Here is a 22,249-nt window from a genome sequence, read left to right as displayed (position 1 = left end):
ACATTGGTGAAAGATCAGGTTTTTGAGATAGCTTTGCATTCAATGGTGTTATTTTATTCTTGAAACTTTCCTTTGCTGTGATATCTACCAAAAAAATCGACGCCCGTTTGGCTGCTGCACCGATATGACTGCCAATCATGCTGACTGATAGCGTCTCATTGTTTCCTTGTATTCTCCCCAACTGTCCGTCTGTATCCAGCTGTGTGTTGACTTATATTGTGAGCTGGTTGGGGCACGCACCATCTTTTTGTTGTGTTTGTACAGCATCTAGAACAATGAAGTCCTGATCTGGGACTATGGTAATACACAAATAATGGTGCAAGATTCCTCAAGCTCTTTATAGATATGCTATTTCAGAGGAGAGATGGGCCTGAACGGGAAGGTCCGCTCCAAACAACTGAATTTGGGGACTCTTTGGACCCAGGATGCCACATCTATCATCTGGGCTTCTGTAACCCTGGAAAACATCAGTTATCTGCTTCTGAGCTTCAGCAGTGGACGTTACATCACTCTCCCTCCCTTCCCCCACTACCTTCCCTCACCCTTGGGCTCTTCTGGGATGGGGGCTTCCATATGCCTTGACCCCCTGACTGTTCAGGTGAATGTGGCTGCTCCCCTTCCACTGCTTCTTTGGGGGGAAGGGGAGCTTTCCTGACCCAACCCTGGCCCTAATCCCCTGGAAGTCTTCCATCGGGTAGCAGATGGTCAGATACACACAAAGGGCAGCAGTCTGCGATACTTTCTGCTCCCGGTAGCATCCACTACAGCTATCCCAGAATCCCTTGCATGTTTGGCTAGAAGCCTGAACCCTGAGACCTTGAGCATCACTGCTCAGGCTGCTTTTACTTCTTTTTAAAAAAGGGAAAAAGAGGAGCCTTTTTGCTTACTAAGACTTGAGGCCAGGCACGCGTACCAGAGGGAACTCCTTGAGAGCCCTGACTGAATCATAAGGGGGACGTTAATAATTATTCCATCTTATTTATATAGCACTTTTCATTACCAAGGGCTCCAGAGCGCACAGGAAGGAAAGTACGTACTGAGTGAGCAGCTGTTTAAGTTTCTTTTAATCTCTTCGGTATTTCTTTTTGGCTTCATCATTCAATGTGTGGCCCATGCATTAGCCACGGCCCATCATCCTGCACTCAATACGGAATTATTAATTTCCTGAGAAGTTTTTCGATGATGCTCTTAGCAAAGTCTCTCAGTGCCTTAAAAACACGAATGAATTTATGTTCACAACACCCCTAGGAGGCGAGGCGAGATCTTTAGCCGCGTTTTGCAAACGGGGAACCGAGGCACAGAGATTAAAGCCCAAAGGGTCAAAAGTGTTCACTCATTTGAGGCATCTCGTTTGAGATGCCTAAGCTTTATTTTTCAGAGTGCTTAGATTTTCTGTGGTATTTTGTACGTTCAGAGCCGAGCTCCCCTTCACCACAGTTGCAGTTGTGTGTGTGTGGGGGGGGAACCTCTAGAACCATGCTTACCCCTCCCCATGGGTCATCAGCAAGGCTGAGATCTCTGGTGCCACACAGTCCTCAGACACTTGAGCTAGCTAGCTAACTGGTAGCAGCAGAAAGCTTTCACATTCTTGGTGGCTCTACCACTAGAGAGGGATGGAGACACTTTACCAGTGGGTTTCACAGCTCCCTGCTGACATTAATGATCTGGATGCATGGGATGGATTGCACCCTCAGCAAGTTCATGGATGACACTAAGCTGTGGGGAGAGGTAGATGCACTGGAGGGTAGAGATAGGGTTCAGAGTGACCTAGACAAATTGGAGGATTGGGCTAAAAGAAACTGGATGAGGTTCAACAAGGACAAGTGTGGAGTCCCGCACTTAGGAAGGAAGAATCCCATGCATTGCTACAGGCTGGGGACCAACTGGCTGAGCAGAAGTTCTGCAGAAAAGGACTTGGGGATTACAGCGGACGAGAAGCTGGATAGGAGTCGGCAGTGTGCCCTTGTCGCCAAGAACGCTAACGGCATATTGGGCTGTATTAGTAGGAACATTGCCAACAGATTGAGGGAAGTGATTATTCCCCTCTATTCGACACTGGTGAGGCCACATCTGGAGCATTACGTCCAGTTTTGGGTCCCTCACTACATAAGGGATGTGGACAAATTGGAGAGAGTCCAGTGAAGGGCAACGAAAACGATCAGGGGGCTGAGGCACTTGACTTATGAGGAGAGGCTGAGGGAACTGGGCTTATTTAGTCTGCAGAAGAGGAGTGAGGGGGGAATTTGAGAGCAGCCTTCAACTACCGGAAGGGGGGTTCCAAAGAGCTCGGCTGTTCTCAGTGGTGGCAGATGACAGAACAAGAAGCAATGGTCTCAAGTTGCAGTGGGGGAGGTCTAGGTTGGATATTAGGAAACACTATTTCACTAGGAGGGTGGTGAAGCACTGGAATGGGTTCCCTAGGGAGGTGGTGGAATCTCCTTCCTTAGAGGTTTTTAAGGCCCGGCTTGACAAAGCCCTGACTGGGATGATTTAGTTGGGGTTGGTCCTGCTTTGAGCAGGGGGTTGGACTAGATGACCTCCTGAGGTCTCTTCTAACCCTAATCTTCTATGATAAGAAGAATGGTGAGAAGCAAGAATGATGAATTCAGCTCCAGGTTCTGGAGGGGAGGATGTTCTAAGGGTGATACACCCTTCTGCCCCAGTGCCCCCCAACCTACCACTGTCCCCTTTGCTCTTAACCCTTCTCCCCAGCTGCTGCCCTCCTTCTATAATCCCCCCAGCTCCTGTCCATTCCCCCCCCTCCTCCTCTAACCCTTCCCCAGCTCCTGCCTCCCTCTCTCCATTTTCTGCCCCCATCGGCTTCTCTCTCTGGTTCCTGGTCCTCACCCCGTCCTAAGAAGCCTATCCCCCCCTCTTTCATTCTGTCATTAGAGTCAGGCTGCTCCTCCTCTATTCCACACTGCCTGGGTGTCAGCCGGGGGCGCACCAAGAGACAGAAGAGAGGGTCATCCCTGGTGTTTAGCCTTTCAAGCGCCCAGGAAAAAATTGCAGGGAAAAATCCTGCTCAGTCCCTGTAGTCCAGGGCTGGTGCAGGCTCCGCTGCTTTGTGGGGATGGCCCTCACTCAGTCTAGTTGGCACATAAAAAGCCATGAGAGGTTGGAGCATGCTCAGTACGTAGATGCTTTTTCAGAGAATTTATGCTGATTTTTTTTAAATTTTTTTTAAAAGATTAAATCTAAGGCAAACACCCTGCATGGAAAATTTCAGCCTGAACCATTTAAGTTTGGCAAAGTTATAAACAACTACAAACAGGGTCTTAGAATAAAAAGTGTTTGGCCACCTTAATTATAGGTACCACTATGCGTCACTGATCAAACAAAATTCTCCCCAGGGTCAGGCCACTACTGAAATGCATGCAATTGTTTAAGAAGGCATGAAACTGCTAACAGTTTAGTACAGGCAATGAAGAATACGCTGTCCAGTTGTGACAGGAGGGAGAGCTAAGGTGTTGCCCAAATTGGAATTTGGCCAGAACATGAGAGTTAACACAGCCTGATTTTGCAAAAGTTACCCAAGGAATTCTCTAACAGCTTTACAGTAGTCATCACCATAAAGAACTTGCCAAGTTTGCCATAAATACATACATATACCCAGTATTACCAAAACTGTCCTAGAAGTACTATATAGAATAACATAGATACTGCACATAATATTAAATGAAGCTATTTCAACTTGATCAGTACCGTGGTTTTCAATCGGGGTACACAAACCCCCTGGGGCTATGGAGAAGGCTTCCAGGGGGCACATCAACTCATCTAAGTATTTGCCTAGTTTTACAACAGGCTACATAAAAAGCACTAGCCAAGTCAGTACAAACTAAAATTTCAGACAATGACTTATTCATACTGTTCTATATACTATACACTGAAAGTACAATATTTATATTCCAATTATATGTAAAAATGAGAGTAATTTTTCAGAAAGTGTGCTGTGACACTTTTGTCCGATTTTGTAAGCAAGTAGTTTTTAAGTGAGGTGAAACTTGGGGTACGCAAGACAAATCAGACTCCTGAAAGGGGTAGAGTAGTCTGGAAAGGTTGAGAGCCACTGATCTAGCAGTCATTGAGCTCGATCAGTTGAAAGAGTCTCAGTGACTTCAATACTTTGGCATTGGATCAATCCATTAGTTCTTCTTCGAGTGATGGTCCCTATATGGATTCCAGACATGGACGTGCATGCACGCCATGCGTCGGAACTGTTTGTAGCAGTGTCCGCTAACCCACACCTGCGCCGACCACGTCTGAGGCTTTGATGCGAGACAAGTATTCAAGAGTAAACCAGCTGATTTACATCTCACCTTCAAGACAGCACATCGACTCCTAACTCCATGCAGGAACATAGTTAACAACGAACTTGGAGGGATAAGCGTCTTCTGCTAAATCATGAACATGTCTCTTGAGGTCTCCCCTCCAAGCACCATCCCAGCCTGATACTGTTAAGTTTTTGAGAGCCAGTAGGATGGCAACACAAAGTGGCAGGTATGGCAGCAATGACAACTCCAGTTTCTTCAATCCACTGCGCCACACCCCTAACGTACTACTTGCAAATCAGGTTCCTGCTAACGCAGCTTGGGGGACTTCCTTTCCCCATTCACCTCATCTCTCCAGGCGGAACACCTGTCCTGTTTTATCCTCCTATCAGTTGCCACCACAAATAATCCACTCATTTCTGTAACTAAGTTGCCCCCAGAATAGTTTACCTGTGAGAGATCCAGGCTGTGAGCAGATGGATCTCTCTAGGGTGACATAGGAAGGCCAAACAAATGCCAGTCATAATCAACAGACCTGAATGCAGATATTTCATGTAAGGCCCTGAACGTCCTTCCAAAAATCTCTGAAGACTGTGCTAACTGTGAACAGCTATTTCTGGCTCTAATGAAATGAACATTCTCCAGAAAGGCCCCTCCTAGGGTTTGCCTAATCAATCAGTTCATAGTTAAGTAATGCTCACCACATGGCAAAAATATATTACTGCAGAAAAATATTTACAAAAACTGTAATTCTCAGCTTGTAGCCTTTGGTCCTCTTCTACTGCCTCTAAGGCTGGAATTCACCCCCTCTGCTTTTTTATCTGCCATCCACACTCTCCTCTTACATATTCCTCCACCAAACTCCCTTCTTCCATGTCTATTGCAGCAGCTCCTAGAGGCCAAAGTCTGGGTGGTGGTTTATCATGCAAGAATAGAGTCAAGGACACCCCTTGCTCCAAGGGCCATCGCAACACAAATAAATAATGGAGACATGAGTTGACAAAGGGGAATAGGAGACAAACGTTTTCCCCAGAAAGCAGCCTGTAGCTGGGAGTCAGACTCCACCAAGGACTTTGCTATTGCTATTTGAGCTGGTTGATAAATTTTTGATGACTTTTCTATCAAAACATTTTGCCAGCTCAAAATTTTAGGTCAAAAATGAGAGAGACAGACAGCAACTCACATGAACAGCCAAAAGCCTGGTGGTGAAGGCCCTCACCTGGGACGTGGGAGACCCAAATCCAGATTAGAGTTGGACATTGGGTCTCCCACATCCCAATTCAGACCCCAACCACCAGGCTATGCCCGGGTGTGTTTTCATGACAAGTTTCCAAAGTCTTGTTCTCATTCCGTATCAGAAGGGAGCAAAAATTTTGAAATCTTCAATTTTTTTTTTCTTTTTTGCTAAATAGAATTTGTTTTCCAGCCCAAACTGCTACTGATCTTATGCGGAAGTTGTTTAGATATTACAGTGATGGTCAGTAGCATAAAATTCAGATACATAAGCCAGAAGGGACCAGTCATAGTGCTGGTATTCTGTGCTTCTCTGCTAGGCTGTGTCTACGCTTACAAGTGGTGGGTGGAATACATACACTGCACAGACCTCCAGCAGGTATGAAGAGCAGTGTAAACGGAGACTCTGATTAGCCAAAATCTTCGGGTACATACTCTACATATCCAAGCAATGACTCCCCCGAGTACATTGCTATTTTTAGCAGGGTCATGTCCCACGGCCAGAGCCTCTCACTGCTGCACGTAGCTAGCTACACGCTGCATTGTGGACGCAGCCTGCTTTTCGCTGCAGCACGTAGCTACGCGTACTCTCCACACCACCGCCAGTGCACACAAGCCCTTAGATGACAAACCAGCTCTCTTACTCTCAGGGTTCATTACCACCAATTTACATCAATTTGCACAACATCTGATTAATAAAGCAGCCCATTACTACTACTCCCATTAAGCCCACTGGCAAATTGTATCGACGAAGAGTTCACTTTATGAAGTAGTCTCCCCCTATTGTCAGAAGAGAAATGTGCTTACAGAGAACATCTCCCTCTAAACTTGCAACAGCTTTTCACAAAACCAAAACAGAATACTGCTGTTTTCAAAACTATTTCTTCCAAGGAAAGTGCCTTTCTCTACTGCACCCATCACTGTGGTATAAGCAAGTCAAACAAACGTATTTTGTGGTGAATGAAATCAAGCAGCAAGGGAAAAGGGAACCATGAGTATGGCTTAGTACAATTATACATTTCCTCGGCATTGTCAGGTCTTTTGGTTGCCATGACAGTGTGTTTCCATGGAAGTCAAAACTTGAAGCCTGTTTCTGCCACTGGAACGTCCAAAGAAAATCATCAGCCTTGGAAATTAACCAAGCTGCTCTTAAGTTGAAAACCAGCCCTCCCACAGCCTCTGCAAAAATAGACTGTCTTTCCTTTTCTGACATAGGAGTAAGAGGGAAAAAACATACACCTAGGACCATTAGCACCCTTTTGTGCAATGAACGATATGGAAAGTAAACCCTTGTAAAAAGCTTTGCCAAGATTGAGCATGAATATTTGTATTAAAGGTCACTTGACGATATATCATGCGCACAGACTGCAAAATCTTGCAAAATGTTCTGTTCCGCAAGATTTAAAAGAATGTAATTCAGTACTTTGAGATTAATGCGGGTTGGTTACTGTTCTTTTAACTTCAGTATGGGGTTAATTAAATGCTGTCTATGGGGATGCCTTACTTAGGACTAAATATCAGTTTCCTTAAGGAAACAGTAGGTTAGTGAGTGTCCCTAGCTTCTGTATGCCCGAAACTGGGGATGGATAACATCACTTGAGGATTATCCGATCTCTTCATTCCTTCTGAAGCACCTGGCATTGGCCACTGTCAGAAGACAGGATATTGGGCTAGATGGACCATAAGCCTGACCTGGTGTGGCTGATCTTATACTCGTTAGATTTTTTGATGCTTACTAACAGCCTCACCGCATATCCTGACAGTCAGATTTCACCTGCCAAGGCCCACATGTGGGAAACAGCATAGGACAGACACCCAAAATTAGGGACCAAATTAATGCAGGAAAGTTTAAATGATATCCGATTCCTCCTTGTAGAGAAATGACTTTCTGTAATATCACCATCATAATCCTGTGAGGTGAAGGGACACCAAGGTGTGTGCGGAATGTGCGACTAAAGTGAGACATTCCTTGAAAGGGACAATTGAGATAAAAGAAAAATTGGTATTCTGCTCAAAGGCTCAGATAAGTCATGGGGATGATTCATCAGGTCCTGAAGGTGGGTGGGGCCAGTGTCACTCTTACTGATCTGTAGAAACACTAATCCTCTTTAGATGGCACCTTGATGTGTTGCAACAGGTCAAGGGAGTTCTCTCAACTGCAAACCTGAGTGATTCAGTGGTGATTCAGCCTCTTTTATATTGTCCCACTGGCTCTGATGTGACTCAGCAAGGAAATGGAGACACTTTCCAGCAGCCACCTTAAAGGCAGGGCTTGTGAAGATAAGGGCAAAACCATTGATACTCCAAGGATGCATCTTAGCCAGTACCTAATCTTGTGATTCATTCTCCATCTTCAGGAAGCAAGAAAACTGAAGAATTTAAGTTGCTGGCAAAAGTGTGAAATTTTCCACTTGTATGGAAAAAATGGCAAAGACATACTAAATATACCAAACTCCTTAGAAAACACTAGGACCTAACATATTTGAAATCATTAATTCTAATATGAAGACACAGGAGGTAAGAGGAGTAAAAGCATTTAGTAGTAACAGAGCTAAAGCACTGTTACCCCCTGTATGGATATTGTAGTACTTGGAGCATAGCTCCTATCTTATTTATCAAGACAAAAAAAAGTGAACCTCCCTCTCCCTTTTGCTGTATTTCCTGCTGGATGCAAGAGAATGTTAAAACAGATGCATCTAACGCACATTTTAATAAAGTACCTGGAACAGCATATGACCAGAGGGCTGACTTTAAAATGAAGGTGATCACCAAGGAGGGATTCAAGAAGGCTGATGAATCAGAGATGCTGGCTGTCTGCCTTTGAATTCCAGCCATGTTCAGAGCTCCTTGAGAAGATTTACTGAACACTACAATATCTTTCATAGGATGAATTATCTGCTTCCTCCAGATCGAACACCGCACCCCTCAGTGTTGCAAGCTGTACTCTGCCTAGTGAATTGCTGTTCATTTAAAGACAAGACGGCAAATTTGTGATCATCTATCCCTGTAGGATCTGAACTAGGTTTGTTCATTCATTTTTAAAAACACATTCAAGATGAAGATTTTGGGACAACATTCAAAACTTTAAAGTTCTTAATGGAGTAAACAAGTTTGCTTAAAGGTCAGTCAAGTTCAGGAGGTTCGCTTAGTTTCTAACTTTATACGGAGGGAATCTACAACCAGTTTCACAAGGTAATGTTTTTTCCTCTGAACGCCTAAAAAATAAGAATCAGCTGAAGTTAGCCCAGATGACTGCATCCCTCCTCTTAAAATTAGTCGTCTCCAAATCTTAATACGTGCCAACTAGAACTTGAGACCACAGGACATCAGGTGACGTTCACAATCTTTTCATAAGCTTTGCTTTGACACCAAATATATATTGTCCACCTGGACTTAAGGGCACAGTCTCAAATTTAAAGGGACTGTTGAGAAATGTCGTCTGGATTCTATGTATCCAAAGGCTCAAATTCTCCTCTATATGTGTAGTAGTCTTTACCCATTAAGGGTGTACAGAAGAGCCATAATAAATGGTCTGCATCGATCGTAAGAGTGCAAACCTTTACATCAATCAATGTGACCACATTTTAAAATCAAAATGACAGTACGACCTGCATTCACAAGAGCCGGACGCTACGCTAAGATATACTGAAGCATCTCTCTCCTCCATCCCTCCCAGCAGGACCTATGGACAGCAGCAGCTCCATGACTTTCAAACTGGCAATTCCTCATTGTATGTTTGTGTGTAAATACGTGCATGGTATGCTTCATTTCCTACTGTCTCCTACAGAATGAGCAGGGAGAATGGACCAGTAAGCCAGCAGATCTTCCAAGATCCAAGGCCCCTGCTCAACTGACCTCCCCTCACCTTGACAATGCAGCTTCTTCTACCTCCACTGGACAGTAGCATCTGCAGAGGTATTGGGCTTGATGCAGAAGATCACTAGGTGAAATTTATGACTTGAGTTACACAGGAGGTCAGGCTAGATGATCATAATGGTTCCTTCTGGCCTTAAAAATCTAGAGATTAGTTTTACCATGAAAGAGACTATTACAACACTGGAGATGGATAAAGACAATATAGAAGGTAAATTAAGTTTAATTTTCAGTACACAAGTTAACAAGAGTGTCACAGAGAGCGGTAAGCAAATTGCTTCCTGAGTTTTCAGTCTCCAAAATCAGACCAAAAATACACAGTAAATTATGGAATGTATTAAATCTATAACTTAACATTTTAAAAAACAAGGCTAAGTACAATTCATAATCTTTACCACTGGCACAATATATAAAATAGTTTAAATAAAGTATAACATTTTCTTATTAGTCACTAATACAGCATGTTGTATAAAAATATTTATATATAAAAATACACACTTCTCAAAAGGCAAATGTGAAACTCTGACAGACTGGGCGATGAAATCTGCTATAGTTCAGACTTCTCCATTTCCAATGGTTTCCTGTGTTCCTTCTCTAGCTGTTTAGGATGATTAATCCTGAAATCTGAAGGCATATTTTTTACCTGCCATGACACATTAGTATAAATTTTCAAAAACGACTAGCACTTTTGCATGCCCAGCCTGAGAACTTAAAAGGGCCAATTTTCACAGTGTGGATGCTGAGCGCTTTCTGAAAATGAAGTGCTGTTAAGGTACCTCAAGTTGAATACTTAAAATTGCTAGAGACTTGAAAATTTGGGCCAATGCACTTCCATGATCGCTCGTGAACCACCTTGGCTCAGTATGCATAATGTAACAATGCAGTAACAAAAACATTCTGATCTGAACCTCAGCCACCTGGTTTGACTGCTGCAAGTGCCTGACCATGCCCCCTCCCTGCCCTCACACAAACTGTATCTTCCGACTGGCTGGAAAAGCTCAGATTTCTCACCAAAATAATACTTGATTGGAACCTGTGCATTCACCCGTCCTACATCAAGAAATAGTCAGGATAACACAGGAAAAATTAATTAGAGACATGCTCCTCATGAGATAAAGATCCCTACATCATTGTCCTTAGTATAACATACATTCGTTTAAAGTTTCTCTGCTAAGACTACTATATCAGATTCAGATTTAAGAATGTAACTGGAAAGAAAAGGTGGAATTTAATGTATTAAAACAGAGAGCAACAGCTGAAATTGATATGAGTACATTCTAGTTATGAGACTATAAAGAGATGTCTGGTATAGAACTAAAACAATGTTCTGGGTCCATGTGCTTGCCCACTGGACCCCCTCCCCAAAAGATGAAAATCTACTTCCTGGCATTTGTGTTTGTTCCAAGGCCCTGATCCTGTTACATGCTTGAGCATCCTCAGCATCTTGCAGGATGCGCTTAACTCCAACTGAAGCCAATGGGAATGGAGAGGGCTCATCAAGTTGCAGGGTCCAGCCTTAAGCATCCTCTGCACTTCCTGAGTCAGTAGGTGCTAAGGACAAGGGGCACTAACGGCCTTTTGGTGGGTTAAAAGAAATGTACGGAGTAGATCATTAGCAGCAGCTCCAGCTGATTAAAGGAGCAGCACCAAGAGGCCCCAAAGGAGTAGCACCATAGTTTCCTACACAAGGGTAGTTGAGTTGGGGGTAGAAAGTCTTTGTACTCAGACATGCAAAGCAAGAGAACTCTTCCAAATGTCCTCAAGTCTACATTTTAAAGTGTGCTCTTTTAAGAGAAAATAAGGAAAGCTTAGTGATTTATCATCTCTGGAAACATAGCAGCAACCTCGCTTTCTTTAGTTTAAAAAGAATTTCAATTAAATTGTCTTAATCTACCAAATCCATCAAGCAAAAACATTCCTACAAAATGTATCCATTTAAAAGGTACAAGTCCCTTTACAAATGAGCTTACTACTAAAAGCCATTAAATCTTGATGTCTATTAGACTTTAAAATTCATGAAGTAAAGTTGACCAATCCCATTAGATCCTACAGCAAGGTCAGCATGTCAAAGGGCTGCATGAGTGACTGGCTGGAAGTCACCATTTTTGGTGGCTTGGGTCATGGCTCTGCGTTTGGCTAAGCGGGATTTGGATGGGGGAGAAAGCTTCATGGAACACATGGCCTGAGCGATGTTCTCTTGCTCTACGTCCAGATCATTCTCGTGCTGCGACAGCTGACGGTTAAGGGCAATGGCCTCTGCTGCAAAAAGCGTCAGGTCTTTCGTGCTGCTGTTCCTTCTGCGGGAAAAGGAAAATCAGGTTATACAACGTATGCACAGAAACCACTAGACCCAACTATGCACCTGCCAAGTCTTCTTAAAGAAACCTTTGTTTAGCAAGCAAGACACTTTGAGGTTTTGTTTTCACACTTGTACTTGTTAGGACGACTAGTGATTCACATTATAACGTGGATCTGGTCCCATGGTTTGGGCACTAGTCTGGGACTCCGGAAACCTCGGTTCAAGTCCCTTCTCTGCCACTGACTTTGCGATACCTTGGGCGAGTCACAGTCTCTCTGTACCTCGGTTCTCTTCTGTAAAATGTGGATAATAGTTTCCCACCTGACAGGGTGTTGTGCAGATAAATACATTAGAAGATTGTGAAGCGAACTGATACTACAGTAATGGGGGCCACAGAAGAGACAGACAGACTTAGAGAGCACTTCAGAAATAAGTTAACCCTGCTGCTATTATTTGTATTATGGTAACAACTAGAGACCCCAACCTCTCTATAACTAGACCCTGTACATAAACCTGAGTGAGGTAAGTACAATGCTCTTGTTACAGAGGGGAATGAGCCCCAGGAAGTAAACTGACTTACCCAAGGACACACAGTGATCCAGTGGCAGAGCTAGGAATAGGACCTGGGTGTTCAGACTTGCAAAACCCCTCTGCCACAGGGCCTGTTGCTCAGAATGTTTCACCAAAACTGTCACTGAGGCCTGACCTTACTCCCTCTTGAATTAATGGCACAATTCTCACTGACTTCAATGGGAGAAGGATCAGACCGTGTGGGTGCAGCAATCATTCACCCATCATTGAAACACAACTTCCTTAGACACTGTGCGCCTACATGTCTTTCCTCCTGTGCCCTACACCTCCCAGCCCACCCTTCAAATCCCTCCAAGCATCTCAACACAGAGGAATGCCCTTTATTGCCTCTCCCACAACTAATCCAGATTAGATATAAAAAAAATCCCAAGCATTAGCACAACAAAAAAATTATTGCAACCATATGTGCAAAATAAGCGTGCTTTCCCTAAAGGAGCTCTCCCAAGTTGTTACCCTAACGCTCTCCCCAGAACCCAGGTGGTGAGATTACTTTAATCAGTAAGTGTCGCCTCAACTAAATCTCTCTTGCTCTCATGCCTTTTTTATTCCATGTGGAACATAGGGCCTTCACCACTGCCTTCCATCTTTGGTGGTCTCCTGCTGCACTTTGAGCTTCTTCCCAGGTCATTTGGACAGCTTTCAGTTCTGCTTCTATTGTGCAGGTCCATGTTATCTTTGTTCTACTTTGTCGCCTCTTGCCCTGAGGGTTCCAGTCCAATGCCTGTCTTGTGATGTTATTCTCAACTAAAGCAACAGATTCTTAACAAGGAAGGTTACCTTTGAAGAACTTGTGGCGTGGGTAATCCCCTTTCAGGAGCCTGCTATAAAATTTTAATTAAAAAGTTAGGTAAATTTCCTTACTGTACTTGCATTTGTGCTGCCCAAGATTTTCCAACAGAAATCTGTTCTCTGCCCACCCCGCATCGTTACAACCAAAACACTTCATATTTAATGACAGATTTTCTATTTTCCGAAGACTTTAATAGGACTCAACACATTTCTCAGCTTCCTTGTCTTTAACGGAGATCCCATAGGGATTCAACAATTGTGCAACTTTAAGGCAGTTTAATAATTGGGAAGCTCTAAATATAGTATGCCTAGAACAGCAGAACAAGCTACATTTGTATCCAGTACAAACTGGATGTACATACTTTCCTGAACATACAAGATCATGCAAAATATTAAGGGTCCTCAAAGCCATCACCTAGAATTCACCAGGGTTCTTAATCACTGTATTAGAGATCATATGTCCCCAAAATAATTTCTCCGGTCCAGTGCCTGGCAGCCACAGGGGAAGCTATTTAAATGCACAGGCCAGTAATGCTGGAGAGCAAAAAGAGTGCCTTACATTAGCACCTAGATATATTCCTGCTAATATCACTTATCCATGGTGCAAACAGCAGCTTGAGGAATAAAACCATTGGATTTTATTTACTTGATTAAACAAGGCACACACTGATACAGATATGGGCAGAGTGGCCATGTCTGAAGATGATGGCTTGTAGTATGACTCAGGAGAAGCCAATCTGCAATGCTTTAAAAGGATACCTACCCCTTGCAGCCATACATGCTGAAGAACCTGAGCAGCACCAAGTCTTTCTTTGGCATCACGAACTAGCAACTTTGAGATGAGATCTTTGGCATCATTGGATATATGAGACCAGTCCTTGTCCGGAAACTCATACTTGCCTTCCTGGATACTCTCAAAGAGCTTATTCTGCCAAAAGAATATTCATTTATACTAAATATTAACTACAAGTAAGAGAAAAGGTTTTGTTCCTGCCCTTTACAATATTTCAAACCCCAAAACACTATACCCTTTGAAACAGCAGGTCCCAACTTCTCACTTTTAGCTGGACGGCTTTGGTAGTTTATGTTAAACCCAGCTAGTGACAATATAAACAGAGGCCCAAACACCAAGATGCAAGTCTCCTAGCCCATGAGAGGAAGAGGGGTTGCCAACTCTCAGACTGCAAATTTAAGAGGGGCACTCAGTATATTAGCATCCGTAACTCACATTTCTACCTCACCCTCCCCACATATCAGTTAAAGTTTATTCTCTCTGAGGATTACTAGTTGGGTTATAGGAAAAACCCAGAATGACTTGCTTTGCAGCCCAATCTTATGTGCCAGCCAGCCCTATGAAGTTCACATAGTTATATCAATCTCTCCCAAACATCCCAGATTATGCAGTCACCTGACAGACTCTGCAGACTTCTCCCCTGTCCCAGCCACAGTCTGTGCCACAGTTCCCCACAAAAGGGGGGTAGCCACTGAGCATGATATACAAAATCACACCCAGACTCCACAAATCACATCGCTTGTCATAGAACGTGGCCTCCTCTGTGAAGACTTCGACCACCTCTGGTGCCATGTATTCCGCGGAACCACACTAGTAAACAGAGAATTCAAATTCGTTTTCAATGGGTGCGGTGGTGAACAATCAATGCAACCAATACAACACGCAAAAAGGGGACCATGAAACTGGACAGGATTGTCATATTTGATGAACTATTTAGAGTAATGCTGGGATGACTGTAAGAAGTGGTCTAAAGATGGGACTAGGAGCCAAAGTGTACTGACTATTAATCATGCCTCTGACATGGGCAACGTAGATTTCTTAAGTCAGAACTATTCTGCTTTTGCATCTCTCAAGAATAAAATGGGGCGGCGGAGAGGCTTAATGTTTAGAAAGTTCTCAGACCATGCAAAATGCTAAGTGAGATAGCCAGCTCTAGCTGTCCTAGGTGTGCAGGGATAAGGAGATCACAGAGCACTTGAAAATTTTTTGAAAAAAGCTTGTTTAACGTTTATGGTTTTTCAAAATGCAGTGCATATTTAACTAATTGCCTTTATGACAAAAAAATCTAGCAATATAAGTGGATGGTCTTCTATACAAAATTTTAAAAATTAATTCCTGCTCCACTCTCAGATTATCCTTTCATTGCACTGCCAAAAATAAACTGTCTGGGTTTATGTAGCGATGTGTGTTACAACTACACAGACAGTGGAAAAGCAGTAATGTAGCTTGAAATTCAGTCTTCTGCCCATAATTTAATTGCTCAGTCCTCCGAGGCTCAGCTACCAATTCCAAATATTACATACTGAATAATATTGTAGAAATACGTACTGAAAATGCATTTTTAACCCAATCTTTACCTATAAAAATAAAAGCTATGCAAAAGCCTCCTTATTCAAAAAACAAATGAGGAAGGGGAATTTTAGTAATGACAGATTTCACACCACTTAGAAATGACCAACAAAAAAGCAGACAAATAGCTAAATAATCAGCTACTGTACCAGTTGCTGGGCAACAGTCAGAACTAACAGAGAAACAAATGCACAAAATTTTAAAAGTTCACTGAGTCTGATCTCTGTCAAGACAGAGTGTTTAATACACATAACACAAATATTTTAGACTACGCAATGCAAAAAAAGGTTGGTTGGCTTAAGAGGATCACTACCTTTTAGACAGATGTTTTGGAGAACCCCCAAAATTATGATTCAAGTTGTCTTCCTGGCTGTGAATCACAAAGTCTAATAGACTGCACACAAGCACCAACTAATGCACACAGTATGTTACTGCTATCATTTGCTAACTACACCACTGGCTTTTGGATGGCGCAGCAAGATTCGTGATGGCATTTGAGAAGGGTAAATCATGTGAAAAAGCTGCTTGCAGAAACATGTGCAATCAAACAGAATCAAAAGCTGAAACAATTCCTTCAGTCAGTAGCAGATGGACCACAAGGGCACTTTTTCCATCCTTTTATTTTTGTATTGCATCCCCTCAGGACTGAGGAAACAGACAGAAAACCACCTAAGCTGTTTTTGCAGCTGCCCAAGAAATATCCTTTGCATATGCTAATTGTATTTCATCTGTTAAACAATGAAAGACACAGAATGTTCATAGCAGGTTAATGGGAGTGATTATTGTCCTTTCCCTCCTCAGATGGAAAATCCGAGGTAGTGGATGAGAGATGGACAGTCCTAGCTACTAAACCCGTGCTCAAAGGGTGCATCTTCTACCGTGATGTGTTTCTTTATTCCTTTCCTATTTACAGAAGGATTATTTTTAAAAGAGAAGCAATAGAGCTATCTTACGGTGATTTGATTTCCTCCCCAAACAGAGCTTCTCTGCAGTTGGAAGTTCATTATAACTGGAATTGCAATGGGCACATTTTAGTGCTTTGAAACACTTAGTGATTTTTTTCAGAGTAGCAGCCGTGTTAGTCTGTATTCGCAAAAAGAAAAGGAGTACTTGTGGCACCTTAGAGACTAACCAATTTATTTGAGCATAAGCTTTCATGAGCTACAGCTCACTTCATCGGATGAAGTGAGCTATAGCTCACGAAAGCTTATGCTCAAATAAATTGGTTAGTCTCTAAGGTGCCACAAGTACTCCTTTTCTTTTAGTGATTTTTTTTCTGCTTTACTATTTGTATGGAGACCGTGCCAAGAAACTTCAGTCAAAATCAGGCATCCGCCATGCAAACTGCTGTACAAACACAAACATGGCTTCTCATCCCCAAAAGTTTACAATTTAAGACAAGACAACTTGCAAATATGACAAATGCCTCTTGTTTGCAAAAGACTAGCTGTGTGCATAACTGGATGGTTTTCAATCATTTACATGGAGTTCCCTCCCCTATCCCTTAAATAGAGAAAGCCTGCAATCCACAATCTCTGCACCCCTAGACAAGGAATTGGTTTAGTATGATCTCTCCATATTTAGAGTAGTTCCAGTAAGCCCTTTATAACCTCTCCTTTAGAGGTCTCAGTGGTTGCTTTACAGTATAAGTAATGGGGCAGAAAACAGAGGGTTACATACTGGAGTAGTTAATTCAGGAGTAGTTATTGGAGTACACGCACTGTTCAGTTTCACTCCACTACCAAGGTCAAAGTCACATATTTTCACTGGTGACACCTGAAAATGGGAAGTTAAAAAAAAAAAAAAAAAAAAAGAGTTAAGAGGTTATGGAAGCCAGAAACTAAAAATAATTACACAGGTGTCAGTCCCCATGGCCTGAAAATTTTCACTTTAACAAGAAAATAAAAGAGCACCTTTTCTGGAGATTCACACAGTATGTTTTCAGGCTTCAGATCCCTATGTGCAATGCCTAAAACATATGAGATAAAATGTGCATTAGTAAGATTCCCTCAAATTTTTCATCTCATTCTATCTTTCTTCACTGCAAGGCAGCCTCATAGGGCTATTCTGAGTCTAGGTCTGATATAAAAAGCTATCTAGCCTAAGGTTCTTTAATGACAATAACTAGACGATGAGCAGTGTACATTTGGATTGCACTGTACATGTCCCGCTGTATTTATTTTATGAAATTACATTTGTATGAAAGTCAGTAAAGTAAAAAGATCATTTGAAACACTTTGGAATTACTCAGTGCACACCAAAATAACGATGCACTAAGTGGCTTATTAAAACCAATGAGCTGTAAGAAATATTTACACATACATGTATGCATGACAGTTTAACGGCCAATCAGAGGGGCTGATGGAATGACCAATCGGGGGCCAGAAGGGCCCTATATAAGAGTAGCAGCAGAGCACTCGAGAAGTAAAGACTGGGTGACTGGCTGGCTGAAAGGGCAGCAGCAGTACCGCGGACAGCTCACTGCAGACAGGACTGAATCCCAGGGAAGACTGTTGAAGACCCGGTACCTGGCTGGCGGGAAGAGCAGCAGGTCCAGTGGAGGGTGAGTGCAGGCAGGCTGAAGCCAAGGGAGACTAAGCGCAGAACCTGGCCAGGCCAGCAAAGTACCCAGATGGGCCCCGCTGGTCTTGTTGAAGACTGAGCCCAGGGAGGCCTGCTGAAACACCACCAGCTGCAGGTACTGAGATGGGCCTCGGCTGGGTGGTTGAAGAAGACCCTGCCTCTGGGAAGAAGCCTAGGAGTTACGGCCCCATACCAGGACCAAAATAAGAACTTGGGACTGTATACCCCGGAAGGGGGGGGCAGTGTAGGTGGCTCGGCCGGAGGGCTGAGTTGCTGAAGACCTGTCAAGAGAGGATTCTCTGCTTCTTGAAGTCTTTAAACCACGATTTGAGGACTTCAATAGCTCAGATATAGGTGAGAGGTTTTTCGCAGGAGTGGGTGGGTGAGATTCTGTGGCCTGCGTTGTGCAGGAGGTTGGACTAGATAATCATAATGGTCCCTTCTGACCTTAGTATCTATGAATCTATAAACATCAGCTGGGGGAGTGCTTGTGAGAGGCAGGCGCTGCCCTGATGTAAGACCAAAAAATATCTAATCAAGAGAAAAGGGGCCATCCACAAGAGGTGGGTGCCTCCCCCAGTGAAAAGAACGGTGTTTGCAGGCTCTATCAGCCAGAGGGGCACCCACGAGAGGTAGGTGCTGACCCCGTTACACCAAAACACACATAATCGGAAGCATCCAGAAACCCAGAAAAGGGAGTAATTTGGAGGTTTGTTTATTTGATTAACTGATTTCTCGAGGGCATCACAGAAAAATGTGAGTCTTAAGGCGGCACCTGAAACACACATCCATCCAAACAACATATGAAGGTGGTTTTATAGTACTGAAGCACTACTTCTTCGTGCACCTGATCAGCCAGTTACCAAAAATTCTGCATCCAAAATTAAATTTAAGAAGGGCGGTTATAGCAAATGAATCACCAGAAGTAAATCGTTGAACTGCACAACTAACCTGCTTGCAGTTTAAGGACCGTCTCAGCAACGCAATTTTGCAAAAGTTGCTAAGCTTTGACACACCTGCTATTTACTATTTTGGAGTATGAGAAAGTAAGGGTGCTTTATAAATAACCAGGAAGGAGAAGAGTCAAATCCTATTAGTTTAGGACATTAAGCCATTTCCTGGAGTTTAGCTAGAAAAATAGTTAAATTTCTAATCCAAAGGATTCTTCAAAGTGTTAATACTGGTGCAACCCGTTTTTGTGCGTGGAAGAGTGTTGTGATCAAGATTGTCTTAAGACAACATGTCTGGGATTTCTAGCTAGTCTCCCAGTATTTGTCCCTCTATTTGTCCCCAGCTCCTACAATGTATTTCACTGCTGTGGGTTAAGGTTTTGTGGGTTGCAGATTCTCATTTGCATTTTTGGGTCCCCTATGTAACAAATTCACTTCGTAATTACTCCACAGTGCCTCGGAAGGAAAGCAGCCACCTTTTAAATATTCATGCAATGGTTTGTTAGCTAGCCATGGGGTTTCTTCCCAAGTGTGCCATGCGGGTGTTTGAGGAAACTGTCATTCCCTTAAGTTTTAGAATATCGCTAACTGGAAGATTAGTTGCTTTGCTGTTAAGGAACGTTTGAGTTAAGAAGTCACTTGCAGCATCAGCATCATGACAAAGTGATGTGTGATAACACTGCTTTAATTTCCTGTTTACTTTAATGTTGTGAGAGCCGCTTACTAATTATTTTAATGCCACACAGTAGAACCATAAAGTAAATGGGAAATCCAAGGAATTATTACTGCAGGTGCTTCTGCAGCCATGTTCATGCTGTACTGCTCTTCACCAAATGACAAAATCCAAACGAGGACAAACAACAAGTTGAGTCACTGCTTATGAAGCCATTTTGCAAAAGCTTCCCTTGTCTCCCCTTTCCAAAGGAAAGCTAATGATTGACAGTAATTACCAGAGCAAGAAATGAGCTGAATGGGGAGGCATCTTGGATTTTACTAGTGACATTTCCCAACACTAAGTGCTTCAATATTAAATGAAAACCATTTTTTTTTTTTAAATGAATTCACCTACTTTTGCTAGACACGCTCACCTCTCCATGTCTGGGAAAACGTGAGGAAAGCTCAACATGCCGAAACCTGCGGTATGTCTTGAACAGACAGTACCTATATATAGTTTAACATACGATCTTACTATAACCTTAACAATTTCAGTACTTTCCCTAGATACTCTGCCTGAACTTTCTGTTGCTCAATTTACCCATCACTCTAAGCCAGAGGGGGGCAAACTACGGCCCGTGGGCCACATCCGGCCCGCAGGACCCTTCCCTCTGGCCCCCGAGCTCCTTAGGAGCGGGGTCAGGACAGGTTGCAGAGGAGTCAGCCCAACTCCCTGGAAGCGGGGTGAGCGGGGCGGAGGCTAGCCCTGGCCCCTCCCCTTCTGCTCCCCTCCCTTCCTGCCTCCCTTGCAGTCACAGTGCCCCCAGCACGTGGGCAGCGTGGCTGCAGCTCCGGCCGGACGGCAGGGCTATAGCGTGGCCAGACCTGGTGCTCCAGGGCAGCGTGATCAAGGGGAGTTCCTGGGGGGCAGGGAGGCGAGGAGAGGAGCAGGGGTGGGGGGTTGCAGGAGGGTGGTCAAGGGGCCCTGCTGCCGAGGACAGGGGCAGAGCAAACCAGGGCCCCCCTCCACCTCCAGCATGCTTGGCCCCTGTCCCCAGCAGCCAAGCCCAGACAGGGAGTGAGCCCTGCCCGACTGCCAGGGAGAGCAGCCAAACGAGCAGGGGAAACACATAGGGAAAGGACTAAGCCCCCTTTTCCCCCACCCCACAGGGCGGGGAGGGTTGGATAGGGGGCGAGGAGCAGGGGAGATTGGATACGGGACGGGTGTCCGGGGGGGATGGTCAGGGGGAAGAGAGCAGGGGTGTTTGGATAGGATGCACGAGTCCCAGGGGACAGTCAGAGGTGGGGAGCAGGGGGGTTCGGATGGGAGCGGGGGCTAGGCCACACCTCGCTGTTTGGGGAGGCATAGCCTCCTCCAGCCTTCCCTACCTGGCCCTCCATACAATTTCTGTACCCAATGTGGCCCTAAGGCCAAAAAGTTTGCCCACCCCTGCTCTAGACCATAACTCTCAAACCACGCCACACAAGGGGCAGATCCACAGCTGCTGTAAACTGTCAAAACTCCATTCTCTCCAGCAGCATTTATACTTGTAGATTGTTACCTTGCTTTAGTCATTATATAGCCAAGCTATTAAGATTAGCAATACATCTTTCTCCATAAATCAGTTCCATCAGCTGGTTAGCTAGCTTAAGATCTTCTCTGTATTCCACCCCCCAATTTGACTTCTGATATTAAAGTCCATAGAGATATACAATATTCCATATACCTTAAGTCTGCCATTTTATTTGTTCCTCAATTGCTTAACATTACATTAGTAGCCGAAAGCCCATACTGTTGTACAGGTACAATTTGTAAAGTCACGTGTGTATAAACAGCTAAAATAGCTGAGAATTTATGAACTGGACAACAGACTACAAATCCCACTGACTGAACACGATGATATTCTGAACCAAAAGCTTTCAACCATGCTTGTAGCTGCTTCAAACCCTTCTCGCTGACTCAGACGTTTTAGGCTTCAGAGTAACAATCTTGGAATTTTATTATATAGATTCTTTACCTTTTATGGGCTTAATCCAGGAAGGTGTTGAGCACTCTGGCCCCAATCCAACAAAAGATTTAAGCACATGAGTAGTTCTGGGACTTAAAGATAAGCACATGCTTAAGTGCTTTGCTGAACTGGGGCCAAAGTGCTCAATATCTTGACAGATGAATCCTAAACCTACAGAGCATTTACAGTCCTCATTTGTAGGGTGGAACAAGGGCAGGGAGTAAATAGCTTTATACTGTCCATTGTAGAGAGAGAGAGAGATTTAATGTCTGGTTACATGCAATCTAATTCAGACACTCTGATGGTGCAGTAATGAGAGCACATAATGAACAAAGTAACTCAACTCAGATAGGACCACCAAACAGCCAAATGGTGACTCTTTTAATAGTTTAATTGGGCCCACTGAGTTCTGTGTCTATATATATTAAAGCTGTGCAAAGCACAAACAACGTATTTTAATTTAGAGCTTGAGAATCCACCCCAAATTGTACAAAGGATAGGGAACTAATTTTACAGTGAGATTATTTTCCACAAAAAGATGTGCACGTCTTTGCTCCTGCACAAAGTTCTATTGAAATCAGTGTGTCTTCAAGCAGGCATGAGGATTTGCTTGCATGCAGCTACTAGTATGGCTG

General features: G+C 43.6%; 1 protein-coding gene across 5 annotated transcripts in view; it reads right to left on the bottom strand.

Annotated features, from left to right (window-relative positions):
* Positions 1–9,582: 9,582 nt before the first annotated feature.
* MKNK1 (MAPK interacting serine/threonine kinase 1) overlaps positions 9,583–22,249 on the bottom strand; it is a 37,679-nt gene continuing 25,012 nt past the window's right edge. For 3 of the 5 annotated variants that reach the window (XM_037906517.2, XM_037906518.1, XM_043552914.1), the window contains exons 9-14: positions 17,332–17,387; positions 17,099–17,194; positions 14,465–14,659; positions 13,820–13,984; positions 13,045–13,088; positions 9,583–11,674 (exon numbers count right to left, since the gene is read on the bottom strand). In XM_037906517.2, the coding sequence (XP_037762445.1) occupies positions 11,443–11,674; positions 13,045–13,088; positions 13,820–13,984; positions 14,465–14,659; positions 17,099–17,194; positions 17,332–17,387 (788 nt within the window). In that variant the 3' untranslated portion in view covers positions 9,583–11,442. The remainder of the gene's footprint in view (positions 11,675–13,044; positions 13,089–13,819; positions 13,985–14,464; positions 14,660–17,098; positions 17,195–17,331; positions 17,388–22,249) is intronic. The other 2 variants (XM_037906520.2, XM_043552915.1) reach the window with 1 other exon arrangement.

The sequence above is a fragment of the Chelonia mydas genome, chromosome 8 (genome assembly GCF_015237465.2).
Source record: "Chelonia mydas isolate rCheMyd1 chromosome 8, rCheMyd1.pri.v2, whole genome shotgun sequence".
Classification (NCBI taxonomy): Eukaryota; Metazoa; Chordata; order Testudines; family Cheloniidae; genus Chelonia; species Chelonia mydas.
This window is presented reverse-complemented; position numbering and strand designations above follow the sequence as displayed.